The sequence below is a fragment of the Necator americanus genome, chromosome II (genome assembly GCF_031761385.1).
Source record: "Necator americanus strain Aroian chromosome II, whole genome shotgun sequence".
In the NCBI taxonomy this organism is placed as follows: domain Eukaryota; kingdom Metazoa; phylum Nematoda; class Chromadorea; order Rhabditida; family Ancylostomatidae; genus Necator; species Necator americanus.
Window position 1 is genome coordinate 32,478,966 of NC_087372.1, and position 11,014 is coordinate 32,489,979.

The 11,014-nt window shown below is 38.6% G+C and overlaps 2 protein-coding genes across 4 annotated transcripts; one reads left to right on the forward strand and one right to left on the reverse strand.

Annotated features, from left to right (window-relative positions):
* Positions 1-1,708: 1,708 nt before the first annotated feature.
* RB195_020177 (uncharacterized protein) lies at positions 1,709-3,655 on the forward strand (the record flags this gene model as incomplete). Its single annotated transcript, XM_064188367.1, has 7 exons — positions 1,709-1,796; positions 1,855-2,013; positions 2,112-2,225; positions 2,330-2,445; positions 2,530-2,601; positions 3,394-3,468; positions 3,530-3,655. The coding sequence occupies 7 exons, from the start codon at positions 1,709-1,711 to the stop codon at positions 3,653-3,655; spliced, it is 750 nt and encodes a 249-aa protein (XP_064044248.1).
* A 793-nt stretch (positions 3,656-4,448) lies between these two features.
* On the reverse strand, positions 4,449-10,723 carry RB195_020178 (uncharacterized protein; the record flags this gene model as incomplete). Of its 3 annotated transcripts, XM_064188369.1 has the most annotated exons (24): positions 4,449-4,610; positions 4,778-4,864; positions 4,929-5,033; positions 5,159-5,236; positions 5,296-5,302; positions 5,398-5,411; positions 5,497-5,538; positions 5,814-5,909; positions 5,973-6,182; positions 7,118-7,244; positions 7,293-7,402; positions 7,458-7,576; positions 7,689-7,826; positions 7,923-8,079; positions 8,147-8,233; positions 8,314-8,460; positions 8,517-8,633; positions 8,706-8,820; positions 8,923-9,101; positions 9,381-9,465; positions 9,566-9,643; positions 10,173-10,375; positions 10,451-10,506; positions 10,603-10,714. In XM_064188369.1, the coding sequence occupies 24 exons, from the start codon at positions 10,712-10,714 to the stop codon at positions 4,449-4,451; spliced, it is 2,631 nt and encodes an 876-aa protein (XP_064044249.1). The 3 variants fall into 3 exon arrangements, with proteins under 3 accessions (XP_064044249.1, XP_013291504.1, XP_064044250.1); XM_064188368.1 differs by lacking the exons at positions 4,449-4,610; positions 4,778-4,864; positions 4,929-5,033; ... (2 more) ...; positions 5,398-5,411; positions 5,497-5,538 and having other exon boundaries at positions 5,802-5,909; positions 10,603-10,723; XM_013436050.2 differs by lacking the exons at positions 5,497-5,538; positions 5,814-5,909; positions 5,973-6,182; ... (13 more) ...; positions 10,451-10,506; positions 10,603-10,714 and having other exon boundaries at positions 5,296-5,406.
* Between the last annotated feature and the right edge of the window lie 291 nt (positions 10,724-11,014).

Genomic DNA, 11,014 nt, shown 5'->3' on the forward strand with positions numbered 1-11,014 from the left:
TCCCGCCTGAAGGAGACGTTCGTTCCCGACTAAATTCCCATTTCTCTCTTACATTTCTTTGTTAGCTTTTGTTTCCTAGTTGCTCGTCCTCTGTATGACATGGTTTACATTCGTGTAGGTACTGTAGCTACGGGAAAATCGTTTCTAGTTACTGCCAGACGGCTGTGTGACGATCCTCTTTGCTAAGCTATGTTTCTGGATTATGATTTATCCTCATGTTTATCTGTGAAGCCGAACTAGTCAATATATCAATTAATCATAGATCTTGGTAGATTTGTGTATAACATTCATATGATGAACGATGAGCACTTTCGACGTTGTTGATGCGAATATTTCAAAGAGGCCCTTGAAATTGTTAGCAACCATGAAGGATAAACGTAGTAGTAGCAGCATTAATGGGAGTCGAAGATCGACAGTTTCTATGGATAAGTTCTAATTTTTACGCCTATATCCGAAATCAAAAGTTAACCTTTTTGGTTTCGTCCGCTCCACTGCTAAACTTTTAAGAAGCTCACTGCTTTCTCTGGAACTATGGATGAATACTGCGTTGATATTTGTCAGATTCTGTCAACTCTGTTTTTTCTGCTCTTTTTATTGTCTGCTTTTTTTTTCGTAAAGTATTGTATTCGTCTCATTTGTGTGTCACCCAACGAGAATCTCTGTGCTTGATGTTTTCGTTGTCGTCGGAACACAATAAACATAACGTCGGGTCAATACGACAATACGGTCAATAACATAACGTCTGGTCAATACGACATGAAGCACGGTGCAGTTGGGTAAGCGGCTGCGTCCGCAGCGCTGCGGTGGAAATAGCGGTTAGAATCGAAATGGGACCATTGCAAACTGCAGCGAGGTGTCAGCAAAGGTCCCTCTAAACTCCAACCGCCGCGTCCCACCGCACCGCTTCGGATGTAGCCGGTTACCCAACTGCACCGTGCTTCATGTTGTTTTGACCCGACTATATATTCGGGTCTGCACGGTACGGCCAGGTTGAGGTTGAAAAGAAGTACTTGATGGTAAATCCGGTTTGATTTTTCTCCTAGATGTTTGGATTTATAGACTTGGTATGGTGTTGATGTTCACGGTTTTACTTCAACAGCACCTAACAACCATTAATTAACATTAAAACTTCTATAGGACGGGCGTAGTGTAGCGGTTCCGCTTCTTGCACGATCGAGGTTCGAGTCCGCCCTAGTGGTCATCAAGCCTTTCATCCATCTCTCAGGGGATAAATTGGTACCAGACTTATCTGGGAGGATAAAAGCATCTCTAGATAAATTGGTACCAGACTTATCTGGGAGGATAAAAGCACTGGCTTGACACATCGGCTAGCCACCGCAAGTCATTGTATTGTATAGGCCAATTAAACGTTCGTAAACCTAAACGATTCTGAATTGAAGTGAATGTGGTGGCGAATCCCAAACGGATTGATTAACGCCAGAAACTTTAATTAATGGTTGTTAGGTACTGTCGGCGTAAAACCGTGAACATCAACACCGCACCCCGTCTAGAAATCCAAACATCTAGAAGAAAGATCACTCCAGATCCACAATCGACTACTTCTTGTATTGTAAAACTAATAATAATACTAGTACTGCATTCATATCTTATTACATTATATTGTATTGTATATTGTATATATTGTATTATATTATGTTGTATTATAGAAGATAACCAACTGAATTATTACAGACCAAGTTATCAAAGGATGCTGCTAAAAGACTGCAAGACCTACTTTCACACTGACAACCTCTACGAAATCCTTCGTGTTGAACGAACTGCAACAGTATCCGAAAGTGAGTCGTCGAAATAGTTCTCATGGTTTCTTATTCAGTGCTATATTTGATGTTTCAGTTAAGAAAGGTTACTACAAACAGTCGGTGAAATGGCATCCCGACAAGGCAGGCACAGATGACGCCTCAACGAAGAATGCTACAGTGAAATTTCAAATAATAACCAAAGCTTACCAAGTTCTGGCTGACAAAGAAAAACGGGTTCTCTATGATGAATCAGGTGCGAGTTTCTCTTCCTCATTAGTAGTACTATCATCCACTGAGGTGAATTGGATTAACAGTGCAATTGCCTTTCGTTCCTTTACTGTGTCAATTCAGGTATAATCGATGAGGAGAACGTCTTGAGTGAAGAAGAAAGCGTCAACATGTGGCGACAAGTGTTTAAGAAGGTCACCTTGGAAGATATCGAAAAATTCATAGCACAGTACAAAGGTGCCTTATCATTTCGATGTTCTAACTTTCCAAGTTATCAGGAAACTTGAGATATGAACTGTTGTTTGTTACTTCTCAATGCAATGCGTAAATAAGAAATTTAGGGTCTGAGGAGGAGGAAGAGGATGTCATAGCTGCGTACAATCTTTGTGATGGAGATATGAAGAAGATTATGGACTCGATCATGGGTACTACTTATGAGGACGAACCAAGGATCAAGGTAAGCGCTGTGAGGGGATTTGCAGTCACAGGAGACGGTTTGGTTTGACAATTCTTTCATAAATCACTTTTTTTTCCCTCTTAGGAAATTATTAACAAGAAAATCAACGAAGGAATTCTCAAGGAGACAGCAAAATACAGATCTACTACGTCTCAGGTATGATAGTCAATGTGTTTATTAGTCCTTTAACAGTTCATAGAACACAAGCTTTCTGCAGTGATGTTCAAGTGAAGGAATTGATGCTACACATTTCCTTCTTTTTTTTTCCAAATTCCGCATTGAAAAGGAATGTTTTGCATCTGATATATTCTCAAAAACAAGCAGTAACGAGGATAGTTGGTCATATCGTCAAAGTTGTACTCAGATGAAACAAAGTGCAGTTGCGTAAGCGGCTGCGCTTGAAGTGGTGCGGCAAAGCGTAGCGGTTAGGATAGACGTAGGACCTTTACTAGCACCATCGTTCGCTGCAGTTCACCATGGTCCCACTTCGACTCAACCACTACGCCCCATCCCCGCAGCCGTTTACGCAACTGCATCGTCTTTCATGTCGTCTTAACTTGACTATAGTTTGAAAGCAGGATATCACCTATCGGAAGTTTGCGATCTATGTTTGAAGAGGTGACAGGTCAGACAGGAAATCGGTGACAAATCAGAGAAATCAATCGTTTTGCTTTCTCTGTCCGTGTCCTAGGCATTGAAGTGGTCCTACTACTGCACAGTTGCTTCTACTTCCCCGCACATTTTTATAAACATGACTACAACGAACTCACTGTTACCCTCTCATTTCCCACTGCAATATCAGTATACACATATCTAGAAAATTACAAGAATTTCATATGAACCTTGTGCATGAAGTTTTTCCGATTGTGATCTCATTCACAGATCTGTAAACCCGGAACTTTTTCCGGTTCCCATTATTTTCACAAAACATTTCGTTCTCTTTTTCAGACAGCTACAAATCGACGTCGTCGAAAAGCAGAGAAAGAGGCTGAAGAAGCTGAAGAGGAGAAGAAGAAACTTAATGTAGGTCTGCTTAATCTCAAACTTCTCATTGTTTTCGTGTTCATTATCTGATCAGTTGTAGATCGGTGACAAAAGTCTTCAAGCCCTCATCCTTAGTCGACAAGCAGATCGTTCGTCGAACATGGATGCTTTCTACGATTCACTGGCTGCCAAATATGGAGGCAAGGAAAAACGTGCCAAAAAGTAGCATTCTTACCACACTCAGAGATCTCTCCCTACTGAACTGTATAATTATTTCCATCCGTAACCGGTTCTATGTATCTAAATATTATGTCTTTTTATTGGATAAATTCTTCGGATTTACTTCTATTTAGAAAAAAAAAGCACTGCTCGAAGAAAGGATAAGCAAAATCAGTAGACCATGACTCTAGACACCCTATTCTCCATGTGCTCCTTTTTGTCATGTAAAAATCGCAGAAAACAACCAAGAGAAAGACCTTTTAAAGATGATGATACAACACAATATAAATAAGGTCAGTAATCACAGGCAACGCTCACAGGAATACATTCCCTTGACGGAACAATTACGCATAGAGGCAAAGATAAATATGGTTAAGGCGCTCAACAGCCGGCTTAGCACGCCAGAAGCGCGATCCCTGACAAAAGGAACAGAATGAATTATAGCAATTATAGGCATAGCTGTCAGATGTTTTAAGAAAAAAAAATCAGAGGGGAATTGCAAAAGGTAGCCTGGGAAAAATAATAACATCCTCTGAATAGCATATATTTAGATCATATTCGAAGGAATACGAGACAGAAACGACCGGTATCTCTACGGTAGAACATGTACAGCCCATGTACATGTCGACGTGTAAAATTAGAATCCTTCTCTGCGAATTTAAAGTAGGTTTAAAGGGTTGGGCAATTGAAGAGTTTCAGTCATTTCTTATAAGAGGCAGACAAATCTAATTCCGCGAACGCAGAATAGGACAATTAATTTCGACACAAAGAGCAATGAAACAAGAGTCAACATTGTGTACTTATTTCCTCTGCTGCAAATTATTTGCTAACCATTCCATCGCTTCGTCAAGTCCTTCTCCCTTTGCTGCTGATGTTTTGAAGATCTGGAATGTTCGATTGCGTAGCGCCTCCAAACCCAAAGCTTTGTGAACTTCGGCTGGTGTCAGACAGTTAGCAATATCCTAAAACACAGTTATGCAACGATTACGTGCAGTGATATGAACAGATACTTTTACTGCTAAGTGAAATAGGATATTTTGAGATATCTTATCACGAAAAGAAGACGAAGAGAAAAGAAGATTTCAAAAATCCTAATGTGCAAGTTTTGACCGGTATCCAAAATTCTTACCTGCTTATTTGCCAGAACTGCAAGAATAGCCCCTTGAAGTTCGTCCTCCTGAAGCATTGCCACTAATTCCTGACGCGATATTCCAACCTAGAAAGAATTAACGATGTGATAGCTAAAATAATAATAACGCTAAACGTGTGATGCCTCTGACCCTGTCTCTATCAGCTGAATCGACAACATATATGATAGCGTCGGTGTTCGCATAATAGCATCGCCAATATGGGCGAATAGAAGTCTGTCCTCCAAGATCCCATACCTTAATGTATGTTTTTTTTTTAAAGATAGGAAGCATTACATTTACAGTGTGACATATTGATTTGCTTAAATTAGGTGGAAACTACTATCATCCCAGTTTTTTTAGCTCAAAATTGAGAAATTTACCTGAAACTTGAGGTTCTTGTATTCTACTTGCTCCACATTGAATCCTATAGTGGGGATCGTTGTGACAACTTCCCCAACCTTGAAATGTAGCTTCTACAGAGAGAAATCTGCATGGATAGATAGAGCTAAGTTATTACCTGCAATCTGTAGAGAATCGTTGTTTTTCCAGCACCATCAAGCCCCAGAATCAAAATGCGCATCTCACGTTGTCCAAAGAGACCGCGAAAATAGCTGAGAACTCCGCCCATCTTTTCTGATGAAGTTAAAACAATGAAGCTGACAATACTACGTAAAGATTTGAATAAAAGACCTCAAAAAAAAAATGTTTAGAAACATACTTCACGTCTGAAGTCTTCTCTGGACACTACCACTATTTCGTTCTGGAACATATACGCTATGCGCATCAAATTTCCATTTGTTGCAAACTTCAAAGTTTCGTAATATTCCAAGTAACAGTACGGAACTTCAGCACCAGTCAATAACGAAACAACATATAGAACAGTTTCTTTCTACTGTTTCTTGCAGATAACAAAATCAGACAAGAGTCTGGTCAACAATTCACATAACAAACAAATTAATATGACGTAAAACTCTCTAACATAACAATTAATGGCTACTATTGAAACAATGCTGTCTATAGTCGTCAGTTGTGAACCGCCTGGTTTTTCTTCTTGGCAAATTTAATCTTGTTTCTAAATTTCTTAGGATTGATACCATAAGCACGCAGACGATCATCGTTGATATTGAGATCCTGAACAACAAAATTAAGTTATTATAAGGGCCGAAAACAGCTTGGGTGGGATTTGTTAAGGACCTCTTCAGCTGATTGAGCCTTCTTTTTCTTCCTTAGTTTCGGTTGGTCCGATGACGATTGGTTTGCAACAGAATCAAGAGATTCCGAAAGTACTTGAATTTCGCCCTTTCGTTTTCTTTTTCTCTTCTTCTTTGCTGTCTCTCCATTCTGCTCAGTAAAACTCTTGCCAGGCACAACAATTTCATCGTTGGGAGACGGTTGCTCGATATTCTTGAAATATTGTGTTTTACACAAAAATAATTCAAAGCCACAGAAAACAACGCAACTGATTCGCAGTTGCCCGTTTAACAATCTATTTCAATGAATGCTACAATTGTAAAACAATGCGCGATAAATTGAAACTTTTGGAACATAGTCGATTTGCAACTATAGGGTACTGAATTTTTATAGCGTCATTTTGTCACGTCATAGATGGTGCATTCTTGTATGCATAAATGAATATGCTAAAAAGTGAAAAAGTGAGAATTCATTCTGCTCTAAGAGTATCGATGTGATGACAGAAAATTCGGGTCAAAACCACCTGAAAAATAGAACAGTTGCTTAAGAGGTAGGGCTCGAAGAGCTCGGGTTCAGCGCATCGGTTGGGACCGAGAGAGACCCAGCTATCAACAGTCATCACCGCAGTCCGAGCGAAGCTAGCGATGCTCCCACATCGATCCCGACCGATAGCTCCACCGCACTCTTCGAGCGCAGGCGCTTACGGGCATCAGGTCGTTTTGATCCGAATATCACACATGAAACAAATGAAAACAAAGAGTTTCTTCTCAATGATTTGCGAAATAGTGGAATATTCTTAATAATGTCTGCTTCTGGTGAAGTATATTCCTAAAGTCGTAAAAGTTGTTGCTTGCTCTGTTCCAAAAATTTTGAGGAGTCTACTATGTAACAACGTCTGCGCCTTTCAGAACAATTTTCTTAGAAGAGCTGGATTGCACGAAAAGAATGACACGTTTTTGTAAACAAGTAAGGTGAAAGTTAAACAATTATTTCTCCAAACTGTGCAGTGTAACATGAGCAGAATTTAAAAATTGCATTTCATCTTTGAATGACACATAAACTTTAAGTTTGTAATCCACAGAAAAAAGCAGGAGAAAAAACGCAAAAATATTATACAAGTATTCACGGAGCAAACAAAATTGACATACTTCCATCGTTGGCTCTTTATCCTTCTTCTTTTTCTTTTTCTTCTTCTTCGGTTCCACACTGTTCGCAGTCTCCTCTTGCACAACTTTCTCTTCATTCTTCTGCTCCTCCTTCAGTTTGGATTTCTTCCTGAATGTTCCCTATAAGCAAGATAATTCCGCAGAAGTTCAATCTCACCCGCCAAAGTCTGTACTGAAGATTTTTTCTTTCTTCTTAACATCAGCAGCTTTCTTTTCGTATCGTTTCTTTTCAACGATTTCTTCGTGTTCACTTCGATAACCAGTCGCCTTAATCAGATCCCTTCGATTTTAATAGTCAAGAGGTAGGAAGACAACAAGCTACCTTCTTGAGCGAAGCCCATGCATTCAGCTGTCTGTCATCGGCGGACAAAATTTCACCAACGGATAGACCAAAGTCATTGGGAACCACCTGTCGATATTTGAACCTGGTGAGTTTATCACCTGAAATGACATTCAGATCAAAAGGGAGTGAACAATATTGAATAATAGACAAGGAGAACTTCAAAATAATTAAAAAAAAAGGCTGCTAATGTATAACACGACCAAAACTAACCAACAATGTCCTCGTAGTCAAGAGCATAGTATTCGTTGAAGTACTCTTCAAAGGTCTTCTCATTTGGATCGAAGATGGGTTTTTTTCTTCGAACAGCTTCTCGAAATTTACTGTTCCGTTTCTTTTTTCTTCTAGAATCTTAAATCATTGAAAAAAGTTTGGACGAAAAGTTACGGTTTAAATTTTATAGTTGTACTACTAGTAACTAGCGCCATTCTTAGTATAAGCACTCACCCTCTTTTGTCCGCGCAGACGTTCCATTACAAGTCCGATCTTCAGTTCCGTTTTCTTCATTTTTCTCTGCTTCACCGTGTTCCTTGCCATTACTATCGCAATTCACAGTGGAAATAGGAAAGTTGTCATAATCGCTACTGTCACTTGCCGCATCGAACTAAGAACAAATAGGAGATAGGCAAATGGTTTGAAATGAGCAAAAATAACTAGGATATACTACGCACATCTTCCATGTCGCTGAAAACAGGCTTTTCTTGATCTTCTTCATGGACTTCTTCATTCTTCCCATAATAATCGTCGTTGAATATTTGCTAAAGTAGAAAGTGGAAAAATCAGAAAGAGATGAGGTCAGATGACTCCAAATGATGGAAAAAAAAAACGGAAAACTGACTTGCATTCGCTTATCATACTCCTTAGGATCAAAATCGCCTTCCAAATCATCGACACTTATTGAGATGTCATCTCCAGCCATCATTTTGAGCCGTTCAAGCTTCTTCTCTATTTCAGCTTTCTTCATTTTTTTCATTTCCCGGATTTCCTAGAGAACAATGATAATTGATATTGATCTTAGAACGAATGAGAATTTTAAGCCACCTGTTTGCGTTCCCTTTTCTCCCTTTCTTTCCTCTCTTTGTATTCCTCTCTCTTTTCTTTCCTCTTGGAATTAGTTTTCCTTAGCGACTCTCCAACTGTCCTTGGGTACTGCTTGATCTAAAAGCGTAGTTCACCAGAGAAATCCTTCTAATTAGCAGTCACATGTCGTACGAGAAAGAAAGAACGTACAAATTCCTGATCTGGTTCTTCAAACCGGAAATTGTACTTGTGCTCAAAATCCCGTTGTCTGTCAAGGTCTTTCTCGTCTTCTTCAATTTCTCGGAGATCGTCTAATGTAACCATACTAAAAAGAAGGTCAAAACACATTCTATAAAAGTTGAAATAAAATTTAAACTTCACAATGATAATTGTAGAGTGAAGAGAAAAGGCAACAGAAGTCACGCACCGGTCTTCAACTTCGGGAATGAAATCCTTATTGACTAGATAGTCTCGCAGAAACTTTTCACTTTCGTCAATATCTGGATTCCTCCAGGCCTCTTTGAGATTTTTAAGATCATCGTTTTCGCTAATCTCATCACCTTCACGAGCTCTCATCCACGAATAAAAATCTTCATCTTCTTGAGCCTGAGCAAAGAAGCTGAATTAGAAAGAGGGGACATATGACAGTGGATAAAAGTACGTATCATATAATATAACTGCAAACAAAATACAACCACTCGTATCCTTCATTAGTCTATTTTTAGTCAAAGTTAAAGTCAAAGTTTTTAGTTCAAATTAATAACCACTAAGTTGGCGACGTTCGGTTGTGATCTTAAACTCAGTTGCTAGTAAAAGCACTGAGTTATCACTTCACTAATATATTATAAAATCAGAAAATTACACTAGATTGACTTGTAAGCTTACTTTTTCTTCTTTTGTCTTCATTTTGGGAACAAGAAGACTATCATCATCGTCATCACTTCCCTGATTTCGAACTGCTTGACGAAGCCTGACGAATACAAATAACGAGATATTAACGGACAAAAAAGTTTGTGTTTAAGCAAATTTGACGCTATTACTCTCTACCGACAACAAAAAGAACAACTTACGCATTCCGAATTTGCTCCTGTTGATCGAAATAATTCGAATGTTTGCGCTCGTCGTCTTCGTCACTTTCATCAATTTGTCTAAAAAGCAAACAATATCGTTATGTCTTTTCTTTCAACAAGTGCGGTAATTTCACAATCCATAAAACTGTTAAAATGAAAGAAAGAAGACATTAAACTACTAGTCCTCAAAACAAATAGTGAAAAAACTCAGCAAGACATCAAAGTTCCCCTGTACTAAATTATATGGAATATCAAGAAACAAGATCACACCAAAAAAGAACTAAAATTTTGTGAGAGTGATGTTCCTAGCAATTATCCCTCAATATCTTCATTACTAGTCATTACCCACGCATATATAAAACTAAAACTATATAATTTTATCACTGCGACGCAGAAAATAATTTTTGTCACATAAAACCTCAATAATCCAAAACTCCTGCATCAACCGAGTACTTCTGCGCTGCAGTGAGCTCCAGAAAAACGTTCTTCTTTCAATTCTACCAAAACGTTTTGTCTAGGGTTTCGAGACATAACACACACGAAAAGGATATGAAATATAGCCGAATTCATTAAAACTTCAAAGAATGTTCGAGAAAACAGCACCCACCCTTCTTTTTCTAGAATTAATTTCCTTTCATAATCCTTCAAATACATTGGCTCCTCCTTCTTCGTCTTCTTTTCTCGGGTAACTGATTCCTGTTTTTCATCAGCTTGCCAGAAATTCGACTTTTCATCATAAATGGCTACGTCATTGCCTTTAAGAGCACTAAGCGTCCGAAGAAAGCGCATCTCATCTGCAGCACTCCACTCCTAACAAATAAAGTTGTAACCAAATCGGTTTGATGAAAAAGATAAAGCAACACCAAGAAACAGAAGAGAACGTACAGGTTCTTCTTCACTTGAAGAAGTTTCATTTACATCATCGCCGTATTTGTCCTTGACTGGAAAATTGACCTTTGCAATTAAGGGTAAAGATGTACGGTTGCGAAAAAGAAACACCACAAGCCATAAAATATTTTTATAAACATGTAACGAACTTTTCTGTAGCTCTTCTAACCTTCTCCAATTATCATATCGTTCGGCGTAGTTCTTGTTTATTTCCAAGCTAGGCCCCGCCTCATCTTCATCATCGGACCCAAGAAGCTTCATTTTTGACATTTAAATTCTACAAATACAACTTCATGTGATCTCTTAAGAAATCCCAGCAACAAAAGGGAATTTTCATTTCAAAACATTAACAATAATTAACCTGTGTACTTGAAAGGACCTCATATCCATAAAAAAGGGGGAAATGAGACTACAATGTCAAAATCTTTATAACGGAATCTAACGATATGATGTATGACCACATGCAACGTAAATACTTCAAATAAAGACGACAGTTATACGTAGCTGATGTATAACTGATACTAGACTTCGGTTAGATTCTACTCAAAGATGGAACCAGAA